Here is a 25,354-nt window from a genome sequence, read left to right on the forward strand (position 1 = left end):
AGAGTAGGCGCAGGGATTCGCACTGACGGTTCTCTCACAGGATCAAAAGAGCAGATTGGTCCAGCCGTGAGTGTCCCGCCCACCACCGCTCGTCCACCAATGGGCGTGAGGCCACGAGGCCCGGCACAGGGGCGGGGCGGGCCTCGCGCGGGCTCCCCAAGTAGCGGCTGCGTGGACGCCCAGGCAGGTCGGCCGCACGACGGCGCGGACCGGTGGTGCGGGCCGGCCGCGAGCGACGCCGGAGGCGCAGGGTTTCCTTCCCGCCACCATGTCTAGGCAAGAAGCAGGCGCCAACGCCTTCTCCTGGGTCGTTGCTTCTCAGCGGAGCTCGGCGGTGCCCCAGACTCAGGAATGGAGGCCCACGGAGGAGCCGAATCGAAGAGGTAGAGGAGGCCGCAGGGGCGGCAGAGGCGGCGACTGGAGGGAGCCCTCCAGCCCTCAGCAGCCCGTGGCGGATGACCCCCAGGAACCACCGCTCTGCTTTGGACTGAAGAACGACTGCGTCGGCGTGGTGATCGGTGAGAGCAGGGGGATGGATGTGCGGGGGCAGGGCCGGGGGAGGAGAATGGTTGGGGCCAGGGGCGGGGCCTATGAGGGGGCGGGGCTTGGGCAGGGGCGGGGCGGGGCCTGGGCAAGAGCATCTCTGGTGATATTTCCATTATCTTTTGGTACTAGAATGATAAATCATTTGGCACACCTTTTGATGGTTAAAAAGACATTGTGTAGGGAGAGCAAACTTTTAGTTTTTTTATTTTAAAACGTATATTTTTATTTATTTAATATATACTTATTGGTTTCAAAGAGGAAGGGAGAGGGAGAGAGAGAAGCATCAACAATGAAAGAGTCATTGACCAGCAGCCTCCTGCACGCCCCCTACTGGGGATCAAGCCCGCCACCCGGGTATGTGCCCTTGACCAGAATCGAACCTGGGACCCTTCAGTCTGAGGGCCTATGGGAGTGCAAACTTTTAGAAGACTTTGGAAATCTTTGGAATGAAAGATCAGGCCTTTGACGGCTTACCCAAAAATGAACAACACAGCAGTGCTGAAATCAATCTGAGCTGAAATCAATCTGAGCACCAGATGGAGCCATTAACCACAAATAAGGAGATGGAAGATGTCGGGCAACTCAGATCATTAGCCGTATCTTGTACATAGTTTAACTTAAATATGCTTTTTCTGCTGAAAATGGCATCTTAGTATCCCTTGAGTCTTACAAATTCTTTTTTGAAAAGCATTTAGAAATTATTGGAATTTAGATTTGCTCCATTTATTGCCATCAAGTCTGAAGATGAGTTCCAACAATTGACCAATAAGTATGGGAGCCAACATTTTGCTTTACCCCCTTTTTAACCTGTTTGGGGGAAAAAAAAAAAAAAAAGGACAGATTGTGTAGGCTGCTATTAAATAGAGCAATATAAGACTAGTACTTGACCAGCCAGAGTTTAATTGACCTCTCAGGGTGACTCAGGCTCAAAGATCTGAACAATAATGCTCTACAAACGAAAGCCACTACTAGGTTAACAATAAACATCACTTAAGCTCTCTCAATACTTACTGAGCACCTGTGAAATGCAAACACTGTGCTCCAGAGCACCAACTTGATGTTGGTTCTAGATCCAGTTTTTAAAAAAATGATGTGGGAGGGAGTGGCGGGGAAGGATTCAATTGGGGAAAAAGACATGTAATACTTTAAACAATAAAAATTAGTAAATACAGCCGAAACCGGTTTGGCTCAGTGGATAGAGCGTTGGCCTGTGGACTGAAAGGTCCCAGGTTCCATTCTGGTCAAGGGCATGTACCTTGGTTGCAGGCACATCCCCAGTAGGGGGTGTGCAAGAGGCAGCTGATGGATGATTCTCTCCCATTGATGTTTCTAACTCTCTGTCCCTCTCTCTTCCTCTCTGTAAAAAAATCAATAAAACATATTTTTTAAAAATTAGTAAATACAACTTGAATTTACACATGAAGCATAGGCCATCTTGTTCATGTTTCCTCTATTTTGTAAAAACTGCTGTTTGAAATTTTTTTTAATGTATTTTATTGATTTTTTTTTTACAGAGAGGAAGGGAGAGGGATAGAGAGTTAGAAACATCGATGAGAGAGAAACATCGATCAGCTGCCTCCTGCACACTCCATACTGGAGATGTGCCTGCAGCCAAGGCACATGCCCTTGACCTGAATCAAACCTGCGACCCTTGAGTCCTCAGGCTGATGCTCTATCCACTGAGCCAAACCGGTTTTAGCTGCTGTTTGAAATTTTAACCCTGCTATTCTTGACTTCTGTAAAACATGCTTGCTTACTTGAATAATAGGGAGGGTGGGTTCAGCTGTCTGACCTCACAAGCACCTCCACTGCCATCCCTGGTTACTCCCATACTCCAGTTATCTGAAATGTACTATACTCAAGTTACAAGCTCAGGTTATAAGCAAGGCCTGGAAGTGTATTCCATATTTGGGAGACAAAGGACTGGGAAGAGTATAAAAGGGAAAAGCTTCCATGTGCTTGCTTAGACTCTGTAAACAATATTCCTCTACGCCCGCTGGTGTAATAAAAGACTCCAAAATTTGGCTTAAGGTATCCTCTGTTTAGCTCACAGGTTATAACACACATAACAATTTTAAGTGTACAGTTCAAAATTGTTAACTATAAAACAATTGATGTTGATTACGGCTCTAATTATTCAAAATAAATATAGTACAACTTTTATTTACACATAACAATTTTAAGTGTACAGTGTACAGCACAAAATTATAACGGTAAGAACAATTTTATGTAGTAGACCTCTAGATGTTCTCATTTTGCATGGCTGAACCTACTCATCAAATCTCTCTCCATTTTCCCTTTCCCGCATCCCTGGCAATCACCATTTTATCAATACTTTGCTTGCATTAGATCCCTCATAGAAGTAGAGTCATGCACTATTTGTTCTTTCATCATTGGTTTATTTCACTTAGCATAATGTCCTCAAGGTCCATCCCTGTTGTCACAAATGCCAGGATTTCTTTTTTCTCCTGAAAACTTCCAATGTGTGTCCACGCCATGTTTTCTTCATCCAGTCAGCTGTTGACAGACATTGACGTTGTTTCCATCTCTTAGCCGTTGTGAATAAAGCTGAAATGAGCATGGGAGTGCAGATAGCATTTTGAGATCTTGACTTCAGTTCTTTTGCATAGATACCCAGAAGTAGGATTGCTGGATTATACTATAATTCCATTTTTTATTTTTTAGGAACCTCTGAACTGTTTTCTGTTGTGGCTCCTCCAGTCACCAATTTATATTCAACAGTGCAAAGGGTTCCCTTTTCACAGCATCCTCCGGAACACTCATCTCATCTTTTTTTTTTTTTTAACTTATCTTTTTTATCATGGCCCTTGTAACACTTATGAAGTAATTTCTCATTGTGATTTCCAATTTGCATTTCTCTAATGATTTCAGCATCTTATCACATATGCCTATTGGACATTTGTATGTCTTCTTTAGAGAAATGTCTATTGAAGCAAGACCTTTCACCATCTTTTAATTGGATTTTGTTGTTGTTGAGTTGTTGTGTGTAAGGGTTCTAATTTCTCCACATCCTTGGATCTAATTCGTTTGCTGGGGCTGCTAATGAATCCTTAGGATCTACATCTAGAAGATGAGCCTCCTTCCACTCACCAAAATTTGGAATAGAAAATGCTTGCTTTCCTTTTTCCAAACTGAAAATGATTATTGGACACCCAGGAGTCTTTGTTTGATCTGGGAAAGAACTAGAGAAGGTTCTTTGAGGAAAGTAGGTATATCCCTCTACTGATTTCAACTTGGCTAAAAAAAAAATTTCCTTTATTTTTTAAAAATAGGTCGTGGTGGGTCAAAAATAAAAGACATCCAAAGTACAACAAACACCAAAATACAGGTATGTGATCTGTGTCTTAGATCCCAAAATGCATAGTTCATTCATAACTCTCGTTTTTGCTCAGTTATTAACATACGCAGGTAACTGAGATAAGCTGCCAAAGCTCTTTATACTACCATTCTTTTCAAGAACTCACCTAAGCTATGGGCCATTCCAGGTCTCAGTTTTTTGACTCATGGGGGTAAAAATCCTTAAAAAAATTAAAAACCTTTATTAACTTTTAGACAAGGGGCTAGGGGTGACAGAGAGAAAAATCTATGTGAGTGGAACATTGTTGTGAGTGAAAAGTCGACTGGCTGCTTCCTGCACACCCTCTACCAGGGATGGAGCCTGAAACCCAGACATGTGCCCTGACCAGGAATCAAACCCGCAAGGTTTTGGTGCATGGGGTGATGCCTAATCGAGCCATCCTGGCTAGGGTGGAGGTAGAAAAATCTTTAGAGATAAGCTTCACTGAAGAAATGAGATCCCTGGGGACCAACTGAATGCCCTTCCTGACCCCCATTCCTCAAATCTCCAGCTCTTCCTTGTTTCCCAGTCTCAGTAAGCAGCCACATCACTCACCACGTTCCCACGCCAGGAACCTCAGATTACTAACTTCTCATTAATCTACAACCGGCCCATCATTGTTAAGTCCTTTCCACTGCCTGTATTTCTCCAGGAAAATCCCATCATTTGGGGCATTCTTCCCGAACCGAAGCATCTTGCTTCCCGTGGTGGTCCTCTAACCATTCTCCACCGTAGCCAGAGCAAACTTTCTAAAATGCAAGTTACGTGTGTTCATGACCTTTTCCGCATGAAAGCCTTTCATAATATATCTCAGACTCTGATTGATAGCAGTACTATACTTACTTACACTTTTATATTATTTGAGTGATTGTTGGAGGGCAAGTGGCAAGGGGACTTCAATCACACCAATTTTTTCCCTTGAATCTAGGTAATAAAAGGGTGCCCTGAAGCAGAAATCAAAATTTTTGGTAGCAGGACAATGCAAGCAAAAGCAAAAGCAGTGATAGATAATCTTGTTAAAAAACAACAAAATTACAATTCACAACCCAGAGTTGGTAAGTAATTTTTGCCCACTAAAGCCCTGTAAAAAAAATTTTTAAATTTCATTCAGCATTATAAGCCATGTGATAGCTGATGCTTTTCCTGATAATAAAGCTTTAGGTTGCCATCATTAAATCTAGTCTGTTACAGAGCTTTTTTCCTGTGGAATTCCAGGATACATTTTCCTCAAGTGAAAACACGTAACCTCCTTGGTTAAGCCTAGCAGTTTTACTTTTAGCTACAGACGATTGGAAAAAAACAAACTAGCCTTTTAAACATACTTCTCTTAATGATAGGGCAAGATTAGTCCTAATCTCCTGTCTCTATGGTCTCTTCCCTGGAAACGTGACTGACTTTGAAAACTGCCTAATAAATTTGGTATTTTAAAAATCTCAGATCTGCTTGGGCTAGAGAAAAAGCAACATGGGCATGTGCTCTGACCAGGAATTGAAACAGCCACCTTTCAGTGCACAGGACAACATTTAACCAACCGAGCCACTCTGGCCAGGGCTAAAGCTCCATTTCTTCATCTGTTAACCTGGAGTATACTCAGCTCACAGGATTATAGTAAAAATTAAGTGATATGTGTGATTTATTAGTAGACACTAGGCTCTCAGGCTATTTAACTTCTCCAATAAGTAACTTTTTTTTTTTTTCCATTTCATAAATCTGAAGTAGATAACTGATGACAAAAACCATGACCAGAATTGTCATGGTACTGTAGCTTTAAAATTCTAAATGTTTATATTGCAAGCATTATTGTCAGGTTATTAAAACACAAAATAGTAAAATGGTTTTGAGGATTTTGTACTGGTAGGATTTGTTTTGAAACTAATATTCGGTAAAAATATTTTAACAGATATTGTTGCTTCCCAACCTTCTTGTCGAAGAGATGTAAGGACAGATGACAATGTTATTACCGAAGATCAGCCACTGCTTGACTGGGATCAAATTCGAGAAGATGCTTTGAAATGGGAGGAAAAAAAGTGGGCAGGTTGGTGCTGTATTCTTTTTTTAATATGCTTTTATTGATGTCAGAGAGGAGGGAGAAGGAGAGACAGAAACACCAATGATGAAAAAGAATCATCAATCACCTGCCCCCTGCTGGAGATCAAGCCTACAACCCAGGCATGTGCCCTGACCAGGAATTTAATTGTGACCTCCTGGTTCATGGGTGGATGCTCAACCACTGAGCCAGGCAAGTGTTGTATTGTAACATTTACATGTGGTGTTGGTGTTTCTCTTAATTGAGGTTTTTATCCTCTATAAAATGTGTTACTTTTATTTTATTTATTTTTTTTATTTTAAAACCTCCAGGTTTTATTTATTTATTTACTTATTTATATTTTATTGATTTTTTACAGAGAGGAAGAGAAAGGGATAGAGAGTTAGAAACATCGATGAGAGAGAATCATCTATCAGCTGCCTCTTGCACACCCCCTACTGGGGAGATGCTCACAACCAAGGTACATGCCCTTGACCGGAATCGAACCTGGGACCTTTCAGTCCGCAGGCCGACGTTATATCTACAAGCCAAACCGGTCCCTGCAAATGTGTTATTTTTAATAATAAGATTATTATGAAAAATGATAGTTAAATTTGCAATGCTGCAATTATTTCCTAGGGCATGATACTTTCTCTGTTGCGATTTATGCTATAAATAGGAAGTTAAAATATTAAACTTACCAACTCTATCCATTCCTGTCTGTGATATATTTACTATATTTGAGAGAAGATTAATCAACTGTGATTATTGTGTCTAGCAAAGCATGGCTTCTTTTATACTTAATTTTATAATTAAAGATATTTCTTGTGTGAAAAATGTAGTTAAAGGACAAACCAAAATTGTGGTATAAGCTCTCAAATATAGTAAATTGATTTTATCTTTTTTATCCTATTACTATTTAGAAATAAATTATATTTCTCTTATTCTACCCTCAGAAGCTACCTCATCTTTTTTAAAAATATATATTTTATTGATTTTTCACAGAGAGGAAGGGAGAGGGATAGAGAGCTAGAAACATCGACCAGCTACCTCCTGCACACCCTTGGACAAAGTGTGGAACAATTGTCTAAAACTATATGGATGAACTTGATAGATATTTTGGTTGATTTCTGTTACTTTAAGTGTCAATGAAACGTAAATAGTCATTATTTATCAAAATTTGAATTTTCATCTTTGTCCCAGATTTACCTCCAATTAAGAAAAACTTTTACATGGAGTCAGAAACAACAAGGTCAATGTCACCAGGGCAAATAGACGTTTGGAGGTGGGTTGCTTTATTACTTCTTCAAATGAGTATTTTATATAGTTATGTTATTAAATTAACTCAGGCAAAGATTTGAAATGATTGCATTTGAAGTCTACACCTTTCATATTAAAATGAAAACTTGCTTGTAACCTATTGATATATATTAGAGCATTTCTGTCTAATAAAACTTTCTGCAAAGATGGAAAATGGACTATATTCGTATCTGATAGAATAGTCACTATTTATATATAGCTATTGAACACTTAATATAGGGCTACAGCCTGGCTGGCGTGGCTCAGTGGTTGAGCATCGACCTATGAACCAGGGGGTCATGGTTTGATTCCCAGTCAGGGCACATGCCCAGGTTTCGGTCTCCATCCCCAAGGTGAGGATGCAGGAGGCAGCCCATCGATGATTCTCTTTCATCATCAATATTTCTTTTTCCCTCCATCTCTGAAATCAATAAAAATATATTTTAAAATATATATGGCTAGTATAATTGAGGAACTGAATTTTTAAATTACTTATTTATTTTTATTATTTTGTCTTTTTTAGTTAATCCTCACCCAAGGATATTTTTTCTCATTGATTTTTAGAGAGAGTGGAAAGGAGGGAGGGAGGGGGAAAGAGAGACACATAGATTGGTGGCTTTCTACACCCAATCCTACCAGGGCTGGGGATCAAATCTGCAACTCAGGTTAATGACCTTGACTAGGAATCAAACCTTCAGTGCTAGGGTTCTAACCACTGAGAAACACGAGCCACAGCTTACTTGAAATTTTTTTCCCTCTTTTATATTTTATTGATTTTTTTACAGAGGAAGAGAGAGGGATAGAGAGTCAGAAACATCGATGAGAGAGATACATCAATGAGCTGCCTACTGCACAACCCCTACCGGGGATGTGCCCACAACCAAAGCACATGCCCTTGACCGGAATCGAACCTGGGACCCTTCAGTCCACAGGCCGACGCTCTATCCACTGAGCCAAACTGGTTTCGGCTTACTTGAAATTTTTTAATTTAAGAAGGCATATGTTGTTGATACCTGCTGTATTTTTTTATAATGTTTTTATTGATTCCAGAGAGGAAGGGAGAGGGAGAGAGATAGAAACATCAATGATGAGAGAGAATCATTGATTGACTGCCTCCTGCAGGCCCCCTACTGGGGTTGGAGCCTTCATTCTGGGCATGTGCCCTGACCAGGAATCAAACTTGGGACCCTTCAGTCTGTAGGTCAACACTCTATCCACTGAGCAATACTTGCTAGGGCATGCCTGCTGTATTGAATAGCAGTTATAGAGAATTATTTCTGCAACTGAAAATCAAAAGAAATTGATCTGATATCTGAATATTAGAATAATTTTTTACTCTTTAATCCTTATTATCTGGAATTAAAGGTCTTAATGGCAATGTTTTTTTTTTACTAAGTCTGTTATAAAGATAAGATAATATAGCAGAAACAATAGTTACTCTAGATGTTGGAGTGGGGTTCAGACCTTGGACAAGTAACTAATATTCACCTGCCAAATAGGAATAATTCCCACTTAACAGCATTTTTGAGATTTTTTTTTTTTTTTTTTTGTGTGTGTGTGTGTGTGTGTGTGTGTTTTAAATAAATCTTTATTCAAATTATTATAGATATTCCTCTTTTCCTCCCATAGCTCCCCTCCACCTGTTTTCCCTCCCCCCATCCTCCCACCCTTCCCCCCGCCCCGGCCACTGTCCTCATCCATAGGTGTAAGATTTTTGTCTAATCTCTTCCTGCACCCCTCATGCCCTTACCCCCCGCCCCTGTCTTCATCCATAGGTGTAAGATTCTTGTCCAATCTTTTCCCTCGCCCCTGAAAATTGTTAGTCCAATCCCTTTCTATGTCCCTGATTCCATTATATTCACTAGTCCATTTTATTCTTCAGATTTTTTATTCACTTGATTTTTAGGTTCGCTTGTTGGTAGGTATGTATTTTATGTCTTTTTGTTGTTCATAATTTTTACTTTTACTTTTTCCTTCTTCTTCCTCTCCTTAAAGAATACCCTTCAGCGTTTCATGTAATTCTGGTTTGGTGTTGATGAACTCCTTTAACTTTTTCTTGTCTGTGAAGCTCTTTATCTGACCTTCAATTCTGAATGATAGCTTTGCTGGGTAGAGTAATCTTGGTTGTAGGTTCTTGTTGTTCATCATTTTAAATATTCTTGCCACTCCCTTCTGGCCTGCATAGTTTCTGTTGAGAAATCAGCTGACAGTCGTATGGGTACTCCCTTGTAGCTAACTAGCTGTTTTTCTCTTGCTGCTTGTAAGATTCTCTCTTTGTCTTTTGCTCTTGGCATTTTAATTATGATGTTTCTTGGTGTGTCCTTCCTTGGATTCCTCTTGTTTGGGGTTCTGTATGCTTCCTGAACTTGTAAGTCTATTTCTTTTACCAGGTAGGGAAAGTTTTCTGTCATTATTTCTTCCATTAAGCCTTCAATATCCTGCTCGCTCTCCTCTGGCACCCCAAAAATTCAGATGTTGGTATCCTTTAAGCCATCCCAGAGGCTTCTTACACTATCATCACACTTTTGGATTCTTCTTTCTTTCTGCCTCTCTGGTTGGGTGATTTTTCTCTTCCTTATATTCCAGATCTTTGGTTTGATTCTTGGGGTATGTTGATCTATAGTTGAGTTTCTGTATATTCTTTATTTCAGAGATTGTATGCTTAATTTCTGACTGGTCCTTTTCCATTTTTTTGGTATTCTCTTTAAGGTCCTTGAAGGTCTCACCAAGCTTCTTGGAGGTCTCATCAAGTTTCTCAAAGGTTTTTAGAAGATTTTTGAATAATCTCATAAATGTTATTCTGAACTGTGTGTCATCCATTAGTTTATTCTCCTCCATCTCTCCCATTCGTGTCATGCTTCTGTGTTTCCTCATTTTGGCTGCCTCCTTGTGTTGATAGAGTGGCTTTATGTGGTTGGTGACCTATAGGGGTCAGTAGCTCAGCTTCCCCAATCACCTGAGGTGGTCGCTTTTGCTATATCCCTTTGTGGGCTTGGTGCACAGTCTTGGTGTAATTAAGCCTTGATTTTTGTTGGTACACTGGGAGGAATTGACCTCCAGGCCAATTGTTTGTGAGGATCCGCTGTGTCTATAAAGGAAGAACTGCTGCTCTGGAGACACACCTTGTTTCAGTGGGGCTTTGGTGCTCACTGAGAAGGTCTCCCTAATGTGTTACTTATAGGTGTAAGGGATTGAAACTGAGCACTAGAACTCTGGTTTCTGGGTCTCAATGAGGTGCAGTTCAGCTACAATCTGAGGCCAGTACTGTTGCAGAAGCTACAGCATGAACTACAGTCCTGTCCTCCTTGGATCTGTTTGCCTCAGGTTGCAATTTTGCTAAACTGCAACAGAGAGGGCCATTCATATGCAAAGTCCACTGCTCTGAGCTTGGATGTGTTGTGAGGGGCGGAGTCTCAGGGTGTCACTAGGCTGGGGCGTGGCCAACAGCAATGGCACCGATGGTGTCCCCACTGCAAGCAAGCCAGCCCCACTTTCTGACCTGATGGCAGACAGTCTAGCCTCTCCCCAGAAACTGGATTTCAGAGAGATCGGGCGCTTGTCTCTCTTCGGATTGAAGAAAGCACCGCCCTCTGCCAGCCGGGATCCACCGCCGCCAGCCCGTATCGCATCCGCTCCCCCCATACCTCAGTTTCTCAGCACTTGTGCCCTGGGTTCTCCTCTTTTTCTTTTAGTCTAGTTGTAGGGCTTCCTCTCAGCCAGTGTTCCCTTGGTTTTTGGGAGATAGAAGTTTGTTTTATAGTTGTTTTTTGTTTTGTTTTTTTTAAAATATATTTTATTGATTTTTCACAGAGAGGAAGGGAGAGAGATAGTTAGAAACATCGATGAGAGAGAATCATCAATCAGCTGCCTCTTGCACACCCCCTACTGGAGATGTGCCCGCAAACAAGGTACATGCCCTTGCCCGGAATCAAACCCGGGACCTTTCAGTCCGCAGGCCGACGCTCTATCCACTGAGCCAAACCGGTCCCGGCTATAGTTGTTTTTTTTAATTGTTGTGTACAGCCGCCGTTTAAGTGTGTTTACCTACACCATCATCTTCGTTCCGCCCCCTGTAGGTTCTTGTTATTCATCACTTTGAATATTTCTTGCCACTCCCCATCTGGCCTGCATAGTTTCTGTTGAGAAATCAGCTGACAATCATATGGGTACCCCCTTGTGGTAACTACCTGCTTTTCTCTTGCTGCTTTTAATATTCTCTCTTTGTATTTTGCTCTTGGCATTTTAATTATGATGTGTCTTGGTGTGGTCATTTTTGGATTCCTTTTGTTTGGGGTTCTGTGTGCTTCCTGGACTTGTAAGTATACTTCTTTCACCAGGTAGGGAAAGTTTTCTGTCATTATTTCTTCTAATAGGTTTTCAGTATCTTGCTCTCTTCTTCTGGCACCCCCATAATTTGGATGTTGGTATGCTTGAAGTTGTCCCAGAAGCTTCTTACACTGTCTCATATTTTTGGATTCTTTTTTCTTTTTGTTTTTCTTGTTAGGTGTGTTTTGCTTCCTCATATTTCAAATCTTTGGTTTGATTCTTGGGGTCTTCTATTCTACTGTTGGATTTCTATATATTATTATTTATTTCAGACAGTGTATGCTTAATTTTTCACTGGTCCTTTCCATTTTTTTTGGCATTCTCATTAAGATCCTTAAAGGTCTCACTAAGTTTTTCAGAGGGTTCTAGAAGATTCTTGAGTAATCTTATAACTGTGGTTATGAACTGTATATCCAGTAGTTTGCTTTCTTCCATTTCTTTCATTCGTGACATGTTTCTTTGTCTCCACATTTTGGCTGCTTCCCTGTGTTGATGGAGTGGCTTTGTGTGGTAGGTGACCTATAGGGCCCAGTGGCTCAGCCTCCCCAATCACCTGAGTTGGACGCTCTTGGTGCACCCCTTTGTGGGCTGTGTGCACTGTCTTGTTGTAGTTAAGCCTTTATTGTTGTTGGTATCACTGAGAGGAATTGACCTCCAGGCCAATCGGCTGTGAGGACCCACTGTGACTATAATGGGAAAGCTGCTGTGCAGGAGACACCCTTATGGGGCAGGACTTGATTCAGTGGGGCTTTAGTACTCTTGAGTATGTCACTAATGTATGTGAGGAGTTGAAATCTGGTGTCGTCTCACACTGACCACTAGGTACACTGGCTCTTGGATCTCCAAGGAGGGACAAGTCAACTACTGTCTGAGGCCATCCACCAGGAGCTACAGCGAGATCTTCAGATTTCTCCTCTTTGTTTGGGGTTTGGAAGTTTTGGAGCTCTCTGACCCAGCTGCAATTTGTTAGGTTAAGCTGCAAAAGGGCAGGCCTTTCATATGCAAAAGCCACTGTGCGCAGCTTGGGTAGGTTTTTAAATTGGTGGTGTAGGGTCTCGGGGAATCACTAGGGCATAGCAAACAGCGTTGGCTGCCAGTCAGCCATCTCTGCATCTCCGCATTTCCACATCCCCGAGTCCTGCGCCCCAGCACAGTAAACAATGATTCCTGAGCGCACCTCTGCAAGAAAGTCACCCTTACTTTCCAACCCGATGCCTGACAGTCCAGTTTCTTTCTGTAGGACTCCGGGTCCCCAGAGTCTCGCCAGAAACTGGACTTCAGAGCAGTTGGTAGTTTGTATCTCACTTCCATTTGAAGAAAACAGCACACCAGGCACCAGCCTGATTCAAGCGCCTACATACTCTGCTTTTCTGTGCCTCTGCACCTCCTACACGGTCTCAATGAGCTGCTTTCTTTCCTTCTAGTTGTAGAACTTCTACTCCACCAGATTTCTCATGGTTCTGGGTGATAGTCGTTTTGTCTTTTAGTTGTATTGATAGTTTTGGTGTGGTTGTGAGAGGCAGCACATACAGGTGTTTACCTCATGCTGTCATCTTGCTTTCTCTCACTTTGAGATTTAAATAAATAAATAAAGCCCTGGCCAGTGTGGATTAGTTGGTTGAGCGTCACCCTATGCACCAAAAGGTCACCAGTTCCATTCTGGTCAGGGCACATACCAAAGTTGCAGCTTGGATCCCAGTCAGGATGCATAATGGAGGCAACCAATCAGTTTCTCTCTAACATAGAAGTTTATCTTGCTCTCCCTTTCCCTTCCTCTCTAAGAAAAAAGTTTAAAGAATTTTTTAAAAAAAGAAAATATGTATGGAACATTGTAGGCCCTCCAGTGTTTGACAATCTGATTTTGAACCATGAAGCATAATTTTCAGGCTCTATTCTTTAAAAAAATAAATAAATAAAAATCTTTATTGTTGAAAGTTTTACATATGTCCCCTTTTTTCTTTCTTTTTTCTCTTTTTTTTTGTTTTTCTTTTTTTTAAAAAAAGTTTAGTTCAAGTATAAAACGTAATGTTTCAATATTATCAAAAATTCTGTCAGTTTACTAAGTATAAAAGAAGTCTTCTGACAATAAAAGTTAACATTTAGGTATAAAATAGGAATATACTTTGACATTCAGAGAGCACTTCTGAAAACTAAATTATGCCAGTTAAGTTTTAGAAACAAAAATATATTTAAAGTCTCAGCTAAAATCACCAAGTCCTTAACTGAACTAATACTGGAAAATTTTCTGGCCTGGGGAGTAAAGTGACCAAAACCAATAATATTTGTTCTGTGTTTGTTTTTTTCCCTTAAAGGAAAGAAAATTACAATATAGTGTGTGATGACTTGAAAGACGGTGAGAAACGTCCTATCCCCAATCCTACTTGTAGATTCGAGGATGCCTTTCAATGTTACCCTGAAGTTATGGAAAACATCAAAAAGGCAGGTTTTCAAAAACCAACACCAATCCAGGTATGCTGAGTAATCCTTTAATTCTAATATCTCACTGGCCATTCTCCCCCTCCCCTCCCGCCTCCCCCCAAACAATATCTGTTAGAAGTTAAATCACCAGGGAGCAACTGTCTCTTAAGAGCACTCCCCCAGCACTTCCTGCACTACCACAACAGAAAATACTTGTTGAATGAAATTTGGGTCTTCAATAGGAGGGACACTTGACACAAAGAAATACACTTTTTATTTTACCATTTATCATTCTATTTCAGTCGCAGGCATGGCCAATAGTTCTACAAGGAATAGATCTTATAGGAGTAGCCCAAACTGGAACAGGGAAGACACTGTCCTACTTAATGCCTGGATTTATTCACCTCGATTCTCAACCAGTGTAAGAATTTCTGCTGCTGGGTTCTCCAGGGGTTTAATAGACATGGATACCAAGAATTCACTTAAAGTTTCTTTGACATATTGCATCAGTCAAGAGGCAGGGAAATACACTTTCACTGTGCTGGTGACAGTATAAATTGACAAAACATATTGGAGAAGCAACAGATAGTAGCTACCAAAAGTCTTAATGATAAAACATGGGGAACAATTTATTTAAATTATCATGTTCAGTACAATTGTGTGAGAGAATGTTTGACGTAGGAAAGCATTGGCCATATTCAAATGAAAAGGCATCTATTTGGGCCCGTGGGTTTTTTTGCTTTTCTATATTTCTCCACCTTATGGTGAATGTATGTGACTTTGACACTCACTGCTACAAATTTTAAAAGCACTGAATGAATGTACATGTATCTGAGACAGGTACTTTCATAGTCTGTTTTTCTCTCCAAAGAGCTAGAGAGAAAAGGAATGGCCCCGGCATGTTAGTCCTTACACCCACTCGGGAATTAGCTCTTCAAGTACAAGCTGAATGTTCTAAGTATTCATATAAAGGTCTTAAAAAGTAAGTCACTTCTTTATCTGTACCTGTATCAGCATCTTAGTCATTTGTAGCTTTATACATGTTCCCATTATTTTTCACACATTTTAAGAAACTGATTGCCTCAGCATGGGTCAGGTATTATCCCTGACTCAATATATTATAGTTGTAACAAGGGCAGTGGAGTCAGTAACAGTGATGCAAAGATGGCTCTTTATGACACACCACTATGGGTTGATGGGTGTTGATAGTTCTCAGAAAGGGGCATGCAATTCCAAAGGCATCTGAACGTGAACCTCTATTTTTTTTTTTTTTAAGTGTTTGTATATATGGTGGTGGAGATAGAAATGGACAAATACAAGACCTGACAAAAGGTGTAGATATCATCATTGCAACTCCTGGAAGATTGAATGACCTGCAAATGAATAACTTTGTCAACCTGAAAAGCATAACCTACTTGGTAATCATGGAGCAGGGGTCTGGGATACTGGAAAAGCTGAACTCTTATTAAAATACTCTTTTCAAGTGACTGTCCATTTTATAATTGTTTTATTTTATTTTTAAAATATATTTTTATTGATTTTAGAGAGGAAGAAAGAGAGAGAGACATCAATGATGAGAGAGAATTACTGATAGGATCTCCTACATGCCCCCAACTAGGGATCGAGCCCAAAACCAGGGCATGTGCCCTTGACCAGAATCGAACCCAAGATCCTTCAGTTCACAGGCTGACACTCTGTCCACTGAACCAAATCAGCGAGGGCTATAATAATTTTAAATCATAGGAGCATTTCTCATTTCCTCTAATATGTTAAAGTAAGGGTTTTAAGATAATTTTATTTTAATGCTTTTTATAGATGTTGGAAAATGTAGATAAGTACAAAAGAAAATAAAAATCCACATGGATATTTAGATATAATTTTTTCATTAAATAGATTTAGAAACTATTAGCCAACTTAAAAATAAATCAATTTATGTTGCAAACACAAACTGCTTATATTCTGGAGAAATTAAAATAGTGGTTTAGGTAATAGGGGAAATGAGAAAAAATTACCTCAGTTTTCTATTCATAAGAGCATACACATTAGCTACCTCTCATATCTAATCTAGCCACATTTTTAATGCAGGTATTAGACGAAGCTGACAAGATGCTGGATATGGGATTTGAGCCACAGATAATGAAGATTTTATTGGATGTGCGCCCAGACAGGCAGACTATTATGACAAGGTAGGTATATAACTAATTGCTAGCCTACAACATATAAATCAGTGGAATAATTCCATTCTTTGGTTGATTTCCCCACAGGATTTTTAGAGCATTTCTTGAAGGTACTTTGAGATCCTTAGGTGAAAGATATGTCATCACTTAGTATAGCAACTCAATGTATCAGTATAACAAGGACTATTTGGTTTCCTAAATTACAGATAGAGATTTCTATAAAAACATAGAGGGGACTCCTAAAAGGGAGGCCATGCTTCATAGTGGGGTCTCACATTTGAATAAATGATCCCCTGTCCTTAGGGATAAACAGTGGATTACTGAGTACTTTTTGCCCAAGGTAAAACTGAGAAAGCACTGATTGTTACTTAAATGCACAGTGATCTCACCCTGGCCAGTGTGGTTCAGTTGGTTGGGCGTCATTCTAGGCATCAAAAGGTTGATGATCTTATTCCCCATAGGACACATGTCCAGGTTTCGGGCTTGATCCCCAGTCAGGACATGCAGGAGGCAACCAACTGACATTTCTCTCTCTCTCTCTCCCTTCCTCTCTTGTTTAAAATCAATTTTAAAATATATATACTTTATTGATTTTTTTTACAGAGAGGAAGGGAGAGGGACAGAGAGCTAGAAACATTGATGAGAGAGAAACATCAATCAGCTGCCTCTTGCACACCCCCTACTGGGGATGCCCGCAACCAAGGTACATGCCCTTGACCGGAATCGAACCCAGGACCTTTCAGTCCGCAGGCTGACGCTCTATCCACTGAGCCAAACTGATTTTGGCTAAAATCAATTTTTAAAATATTTTTAAAAAAATAAAAACTAATGCAAAGTGATTTGTAAATCATTTTCTCCTTTGTGTTATTAGCATAAAAAAGTGCTATATACTTGATAAACTATACTAAATTTCTTCACTTCATTTTCTTAAAAAACATTTTTTTTATTTGAGATTTTCCTTCCATGGGACCAAACCTACAATCTGGGTATGTACTCTGACCAGGAATTAAACTGGTGACCTTTTGGTGCACAGGATGACATTCAACCACTTAAGTCACACTGGCCAGGGCCCTCACTTTGTTTTCTTACTCATCCTCCCATCTAATTTCTGTGAAAGTATATAGATACATATGGTTAAGAAACATTTGAATTTGTATATCCTCTCATAAGTACACTTAAAATGATTTTTTGGCATAGCACTTAGTTTTGCCTGTTGACATTGTATGAAAAAATACAAGGTTTTTACTTTTTTAAAAATAAAGGCCAAGAGAAATCTAACACTTGAATTCATTTTACTTTTTTCAAATATTAGAATTTAAGGTATAAATCTTCTTTACCATTGGTTTATAAGCCTGTATATTAACCATATTTGAGCCCTAGCCCTTTTGGCTCAGTGGATAAGGCGTCAACCTGTAGAACAAAGGGTCCTGGGTTCGATTCCGGTCAAGGACACATACCTCAGTTGCAGACTCCTCCCTGGCCCGGGCCCTGGTCAGGGCTCATGCAGGAGGCAACCAATCGCTGTGTTTCTCTCACATCGATGTTCCTCTGTCTTTCCCTCTCTCTTCTACTCTCCATAAAAATCATTGGAAAAATATCCTTGGGTGAGGATGAACAAAAAAATAAATAAATAAAAATAATTGAAGGTTTCTTCTAGTAGTTTCACTAAAGTTGTATAATTCTTTGTGAAGCATATATTTTCTGTAAAATCTGTCTTATTGAAAAGTACTAAATTTGTCTTTCATGAGCAATTTGGTTCGTACATTCGTAGGAAACTTAGTAATGTTTGATTTAGAATAAATTTTTAATGTTTGTATATCTTTTTCCCCCTTTTTTATTTTATTTCCAGTGCAACATGGCCATGTGCAGTCCGTCGGCTTTCACAATCTTATTTGAAAGAGCCAATGATTGTATATGTTGGTACTTTGGACCTAGTTGTAAGTTGGTTTTTTATTACTATTTTAATAAATATTTCAACCCGGCTCATGTGACATAATGGTTGAGCATCTACCTAGGAATCAAGAGGTCACCAGTTCGATTCCCAGTCAGGGCACATGCCCAAGTTGCAGCATAGATCCCCAGTTGAGGGAGTGTGCAGGGGCCACCTATTTGCTGGTGTTTCTCTATAATTGATGTTTCTATCTCTCTCTAAAAATCAATAAAAACTATTTAAAAAAAATTTCCAATGCAAATGGAGAACTTTATTTGATTGCTTAAAATGTTATCACATTTATTTTTTATTAAATTTTTTAGGGTGACATTGGTTAATAAGATTGTATAACTTTCAAGTGTACATTTCTGTGATACATGATCTGTATATTGCATTGTGTATCTACCACCCAAAGTAAAACCATCTTCCAAAATATACTTTGTGTTTTGGCAAGTCTCCTCTGCCCACTCCCTAATCTTAGAGCAAATACTAGATACATATGATTTTATTTATAAATACTTCAGCATATATGTCTAAAAGACTAATTTAGCATACCATGGTATACCTAAAATTTTAATAATCCTTTAATACCATAGGATATCCAGTCAGTGTTTCTATTTTCCTGGTGTCTCGTTTGTTTTTTTTTAAAGAATATATTTTATTGACTTTTTACAGAGAGGAAGGGAGAGGAGTAGAGAGTTAGAAACATCAACGAGAAAGAAACATCGATCATCTGCTTCCTGCACACCTCCCACTGGGAATGTACCTGCCACCAAGGTACATGCCCTTGACTGGAATCGAACCTGGGACCTTTCAGTCCGCAGGCCGACGCTCTATCCACTGAGCCAAACCTGTTTTGGCTCCTGGTGTCTCATTTTTATTAACCCTGTTAGAATCAGGTTCTGAACAAGGTCAATATCTTTGCATATACTTAAGCCTGGTGTACTCTTTTTGTGAGTTAAGATAGATCAGTGGTTTCAGATGATGTTAGTAATTATACAATTTATAACTAAAGATCTCCATTATATTTCTCTTCCATTATAACATTATTTTGCCTTTCTCTCTTTTTTTAAAAAACATATTTTTATTGATTTTACAGAGAGAAAGGAAGAGGGGTAGAGAACTAGAAATGTCAATGAGAGAGAAACATCCACCAGCTGCCTCCAATGTACATGCCCTTGACCAGAATCGAACCTGGGACCTTTCAGTCTGCAGGCCGACGCTCTATCCACTGAGCCAAACTGGTTTCAGCTGCCTTTCTCTTAGTAATTATAATTGGCCTTTCAGTTAATCATTAATGAAACTTTCCCCTTTTTACTCAGTCACTGGTTATAATAATGGCTCTTTGCCTAGGCTCACTTTATTAGATTTTATGAAAGGCAGAATAAATGGTTGGCTCTTTCCTTTTATTAAATACCATTAAAATCTATTTTATCTCTGGGTCAAAATGGTACCAATGATATTTTGAAATTTGCATTAAATTGTCAAAATATTCATAGAATGGAAAGTCTTTCTTTGTTGTAAGGGCTATACTCAAAAGGGCTATCTTAAGGGCTACATTCATGTTAGTTTTTGAAGATTAGCCTCACACCGTGAGTATTTCTTTTCCTACAATGGTAACCAAATAGTTTCAACACACTGCCAAGATTCAAGAGTATCCAGTCCACATGAAAACTGTATAATTTTGTTAACCAGTATTATCTCAATACATTCGATAAAAAGAGGAATAAAATATTTTTTAAAAGAGTTTCCAGCCGAAACCGGTTTGGCTCAGTGGTAGAGCGTCGGTCTGTGGATTGAAAGGTCCCGGGTTCGATTCCGGTCAAGGGCATGTACTGTGGTTGTGGGTACATCCCCGGTAGGGGGTGTGCAAGAGGCAGCTGGTCGATGTTTCTCTCTCATTGATATTTCTAGCTCTCTATCCCTCTTCCTTCCTCTGTGTGGAAAATCAATAAAATATTTTCTTTTTTAAAAAAAGTTTCCAACTTCTCTACAAATCCTTGAATAGAAATAGTTTTGCAAGGACCTGCTCTCTTTCCTATTGGCAGTTTATTTATTAAAGCATTAACCAATGATGTGAAATAAGATCTCTTGTGAGCCAAGGAGGTATGGGATTTGCCTATCAATGTTGATGTATCTTTGAATCTTTTAGGCTGTAAGTACTGTGACACAAAATATAATTGTCACCACAGAAGAAGAGAAACGATCTCATGTCCAAACCTTCTTAGAGAGCATGTCTCCCAAAGACAAAGTCATAGTGTTTGTCGGCAGAAAAGCTGTGTAGGTATTTTTTTTTTCTTTTACATCCTTAGTCATCATAGATTTATTTAGCATTATTTCTATTGTATCCTATTTTCAAATGAGAATGGATATGCTACTAGAAGTAAAATAGTGAATTGATGGTGCTATTAGAATAAGCACTTAAGGTCACTGACTTGATCTTTTGCTTCAGTGCTGATCACTTATCAAGTGACCTGATTCTCCGACATATATCAGTAGAGTCTCTGCATGGCAACAGAGAACAGAGCGATCGAGAGAAAGCATTAGAAAACTTTAAAACAGGTACATTTATTTAATTACTATTTGTTGCATTTTAAATGAAGACAATGCATGTGGTTGGCTGCATGACAGCTCCTCTTCATAAAACCCATTCCTAAGATCTGTCCTCAGCTTACAGACATCAAAACTATACTTGTTTGAGCTCTAAATACTAATCAGACTAAGACTGACCAAATTCAGGTTTAATGCTTAAAGCTGAATGTCAAGGCAACAATTTGCAATGGGGGATGTTTCCCCGAAAATAAGACAGTGTCTTTATTAATTTTTGCTCCCAAAGATGCGCTAGGTCTTATTTTCAGGGGATGTCTTATTTTTCCATGAAGAAGAATACGGTACACATTTATTGTTAAATGAAAATAAAGGAAATTTATTACCTGTATACGGTACAGTAGTACGGTAGTTGTCAACACAAACCAGACAAACTGTGAATCCTGCAGTATCTATCAAGAATTTACTCATTTATTCAATGACAATCATGTCATCATCTTCTGGAACATCATCATAACAATCCAATTCCTGAATTAACTGGTGAATTTCTTGTGACTCCATTTCTTTCAGAATCAGTGGACCAAATCTCTCATGTTTAGCCTAGGGGGGTCTTATTTTCGGGGGGATGCCTTATATTTCAGTCAGAAGGATAAATATCCCTTTCCCAATTACACTACCTTAAGTGTTTGGGGGTTTTTCCCCTTTTTTAAAAGTTTAAGTACTTTACTGTTTAAAGCAGGGGTCTTCAAACTACGGCCCGCGGGCCACATGCAGCCCCCAGGGGAGTCTGATCCTGCCCGCCAGGTTTTTTGGGCAGTGAGCGCAGCCAAGGTGTTACAGTAGGGATTAGTAGTTCATATAGTCCGGCCCTCCAGCTCTCTGAGGGACCGTGATCTGGCCCCCACTTTAAAAAGTTTGAAGACCCCTGGTTTAAAGTATTACATAAGTCTCCTTTTCCCCCCATTGACCTCTTCCCAGCTGTTCCCACCCCCAGCACATGCTCTCAACCTCCTACTGTCTGTGTCCATGGGTTATGCTTCAGTGTTTTAATATTAAAGATGATAATACTTCACCTGATTAAATATTAGGGGAAAATATGTTTTCTGATGTGTCTTGGATTGCTTTATGCAAAAATGTATATATATTCTTTTGGCTTTAGGTAAAGTGAGAATACTGATTGCTACTGACTTAGCATCTCGAGGTCTTGATGTCCATGATGTCACACATGTCTATAATTATGATTTTCCCCGGAACATTGAGGAGTATGTGCACAGAGTAGGGCGCACCGGAAGAGCAGGGTAAGTAAGCTTAGTCTACCCATGGGAAGCCAACTTTGGATCCTCATTACTCCCCTCACAGACTTTTACAAATAATATATTTTAATTGATTTTAGAGAGAGAGAAGGAGAAATAGAAACATTAATGTTAAGAGAGAATCATTGATTTGCTGCCTCCTGCACATCCCGTACTGGGGATCAAGCCCAAAACCTGGGCATATGCCCTAACCAGGAATTGAACCATGACCTCCTGGTTCATAGGTTGATACTCAACCCTGACCCACGCCGGCCGGGCATCCCCTCACAGACATTTTTTTCTAGAAAACGGTTTTGTTTTCTTGACTATAAATGGTTTTATTCTCTTGCCTATAAATTGTTTGAGTCACCCTAAAACCTGCTTTGCTACTTTATTTCTGTTAAACTGTTCTGGTTCAATAGACCCTTCTGTGGTTAGCTGCATGTAACTTTCCAATTCCACCCTTAGCTTTTTATCTATAGTGTCATATGTCCAGTGGTTACTCTTGTCCAAGTTGGCATAAGTAAGAGGATCTTTTCTCCCCAGAGCACCACTATCCCAGACCCTTTGTAACGTGCTGTTTAAACACGTTACAAACTGCAAAGTGTCTAGATTCCATATTGCTGTTTAAATGATGCTAAAATCTGATGTATAATTCATATTTGGCCTTGTGAAAGAGTTGAGATTTTATTGCAGCTGCTTTATTTTGCTAAACGAATAATGAAGATAAGTTATAAATCAAAATTACATGAGTTTTTCTCCCCCTTAAAGGAGGACTGGAGTGTCAATTACCCTTATCACTAGAAATGATTGGAGGGTTGCCAATGAATTAATTAACATTCTGGAAAGAGCAAATCAGGTAAGAATATAAAACTGATTAGAACACTACCTCATATCACATATGTTCAAATAATTTCATTTGTTCTCTTAACTTGGACTTACTGCTTACCAGAAAAGACAGATATTAAACAAGTAATTAAACATATTATGAGCCCTGGCCAGGTAGTTCATATGGTTAGAGCTTTGTTCCAATACTTCAAGGTTGTGGGTTCAATCCCAAGTCAGGGCACATACAAGAAGCAACCAACGAATGCACAAATAAGTGGAACAACAAATCAATCTTTCTCTCCCTCCCTCTCTCCCTCCCCACCCCTCTCTCTCCCCCTCCATCCCCCTCCTCCCCTTCTTCCCCTGTCTTCCCCATCTCTCCCTTTTTCTCTCAAAAAAATAAAAACATTTTGAGAACTGTAGCCTAGCAAAGATGAGGAGCTATGAAATTATAATATATAATTATGGCCACTAATAAAATGGAGATGAAAGCCCGCTAAGGAAGAAACCAGTGGGTTAGGAGAGTTGTAGAAGAATGGAGTAAGCATTCCAGCAGGGGAACATATCAGGCCTAGAGATGAGAAAGAACAAAAAGAAAGTGGTACCAGGTAAGGCAAGTTAAAGGACTTGGGAAGCAACTGGGGGACTATACAAATGGGAGAGTTACAATGATGGGTGTTTTTAAGATCAGCCTGATTTTATAGCTTGAAGATAAATTCAGAGTTTAATATGCAGAGACACATTTGAAAGATGTCATGTAAACAGTTCTGGACATGCTCTGATTGAAATGGTTTGGAGGCATTTCAGTATATTATGGAAAAGCTGTTATACTAAAAGAATATTCTCAATTATAAAATCATATTTAATGGTTTCAGAGTATCCCAGAGGAGCTTGTATCGATGGCTGAGAGGTATAAGGCAAATAAACTGAAAAAAGAAGTGGAAAAAAAATTGGGAAGACCCCAAGGAAAACCCAAGAAGTTTCATTATTAATGTCTATGTTGAAAAGTAGTTTCAGCCTTCTTATAGGAGGTAAAATTTGAATGACACATGGTCTTTCAAATTCCTGTTTTCCTTAACTAGGCTTTGTTAGTATGTTTACTGCAATCAGCAGTATTTAAGAGTTATTTATTTTATTATTTTATTATTTTTTAAATAAATCTTTATTGTTCAGATTATTACAGTTGTTCCTCCTTTTTCCCCCCATAGCTCCACTCCTCTGCCCTTACCCTCCCCACTGTCCTCATCCATAGATGTACGAGGGCAGTTGGGGCAGTTGGGGGTGACCGGCCTTCAGGGGAGGGCAGTTAAGGGCAACCAGGCTGGCAGGGGAGCAGTCAGGCATCAATCAGGCTGGCAGGGGAGTGATTAGGGGGTGATCAGACTGGCAGGCAGAAGCAGTTAGGGGTAATCAGGAAGGCAGGCAGGCGAGCAGTTGGGATCCAGCAGTCCTGGATTGTGAGAGGGATGTCTCAGATTAGAGAGGGTTCAGGCTGGGCTGACAGACCCCTCCCCCCTTCCCGCACAAATTTTATGCACTGGGCCTCTAATTTGTTATATAAACATAAAAATATAGTATAAAAGATAAAAATGGCACACCTCTACATAGCACTTACCCTAAATGGAGCTTGCAGGCCTGAAAGTTGCTCTGGGTGAGTCAGTGAGTGGTGAGTGAATATAAAGGCTGGCACTACTGTAGACTTCATAAACATTATCCACTTAGGCTACACTAAATTCAAAAATGAGATTAAGTCAGTTTACAGAGATTAAGACACTGTAAACATGAGGTTACTGCAAATGAAACACAGTGTACTGTTCTACAGCGAACTATTTTTTAATGTGTTTATTGATTTTAGAGAAAGAGGAAGGAGAAGGATAAAGAGAAACATCAATGAGAGAGGCATCAATTGGGTGCTGCCTGCACATCCCATACTAGAATCAAGCCTGCAACCTGGGCATCTGCCCTGATTGGGAATAGAACCATAACCTCCTGGTCCACAGGTCAACACTCAACCACTGAGCCACACCAGCCAGGAACAGCAAACTATTAAAATATTTTAATTGATTTTTAAAGAGGAGAGGGAGAAAAAATTTTTTTAATATATTTTATTGATTTTTGTACAGAGAGGAAGGGAGAGAGATAAAGAGTTAGAAACATCAATGAGAGAGAGTCATCGATCAGCTGCCTCTTGCACACCCCCTACTGGGGAGATGCCCACAACCAAGGTACCTGCCCTTGACCGGAATCGAACCCAGGGCCCTTCAGTCCCCAAGCCGACGCTCTATGCATTGAGCCAAACCGGTTTCAGTTCATTTCCTTCTTATCTATCCTAATATTTGGGATAGGACACTGCTTCCAAATATATTTGTATATTGAACAAAGCCCACCAGTTTTTTGGAGGCAATGGTCATTTCTAATATTGTCTCTTGCAACCTTCCACACATTTGTGCTTGGTGAAAAGTGGTGTTCAGTAAGTGCTTAATGAATGAAGGTGATGGGTAACTGTGTATTTTGTCTTTATCATTCCAATCTGGTAAAGCTTTCAGATTTTACATACTCCTTTTGTTTTTTATTAGTTGACTAATTTCTTTCCCAAAGGAATCAATC

At 39.7% G+C, this 25,354-nt stretch overlaps 1 protein-coding gene across 1 annotated transcript; it reads left to right on the plus strand.

The window, feature by feature from the left end:
• Positions 1-268: 268 nt before the first annotated feature.
• DDX43 (DEAD-box helicase 43) lies at positions 269-25,254 on the plus strand (the record flags this gene model as incomplete). Its single annotated transcript, XM_084889235.1, has 16 exons — positions 269-518; positions 3,840-3,895; positions 4,833-4,959; positions 5,805-5,939; positions 7,134-7,215; positions 13,868-14,024; positions 14,276-14,394; positions 14,845-14,955; positions 15,250-15,391; positions 16,059-16,159; positions 18,000-18,087; positions 20,233-20,360; positions 20,533-20,642; positions 21,787-21,925; positions 22,691-22,778; positions 23,623-25,254. 16 exons carry the CDS (start codon positions 269-271, stop codon positions 23,737-23,739), a joined length of 1,950 nt encoding a protein of 649 aa, XP_084745361.1. The 3' UTR covers positions 23,740-25,254.
• Between the last annotated feature and the right edge of the window lie 100 nt (positions 25,255-25,354).

The sequence above is a fragment of the Pipistrellus hanaki genome (assembly GCF_964339955.1).
Source record: "Pipistrellus hanaki genome assembly, chromosome: 7".
Taxonomy (NCBI): Eukaryota; Metazoa; Chordata; class Mammalia; order Chiroptera; family Vespertilionidae; genus Pipistrellus; species Pipistrellus hanaki.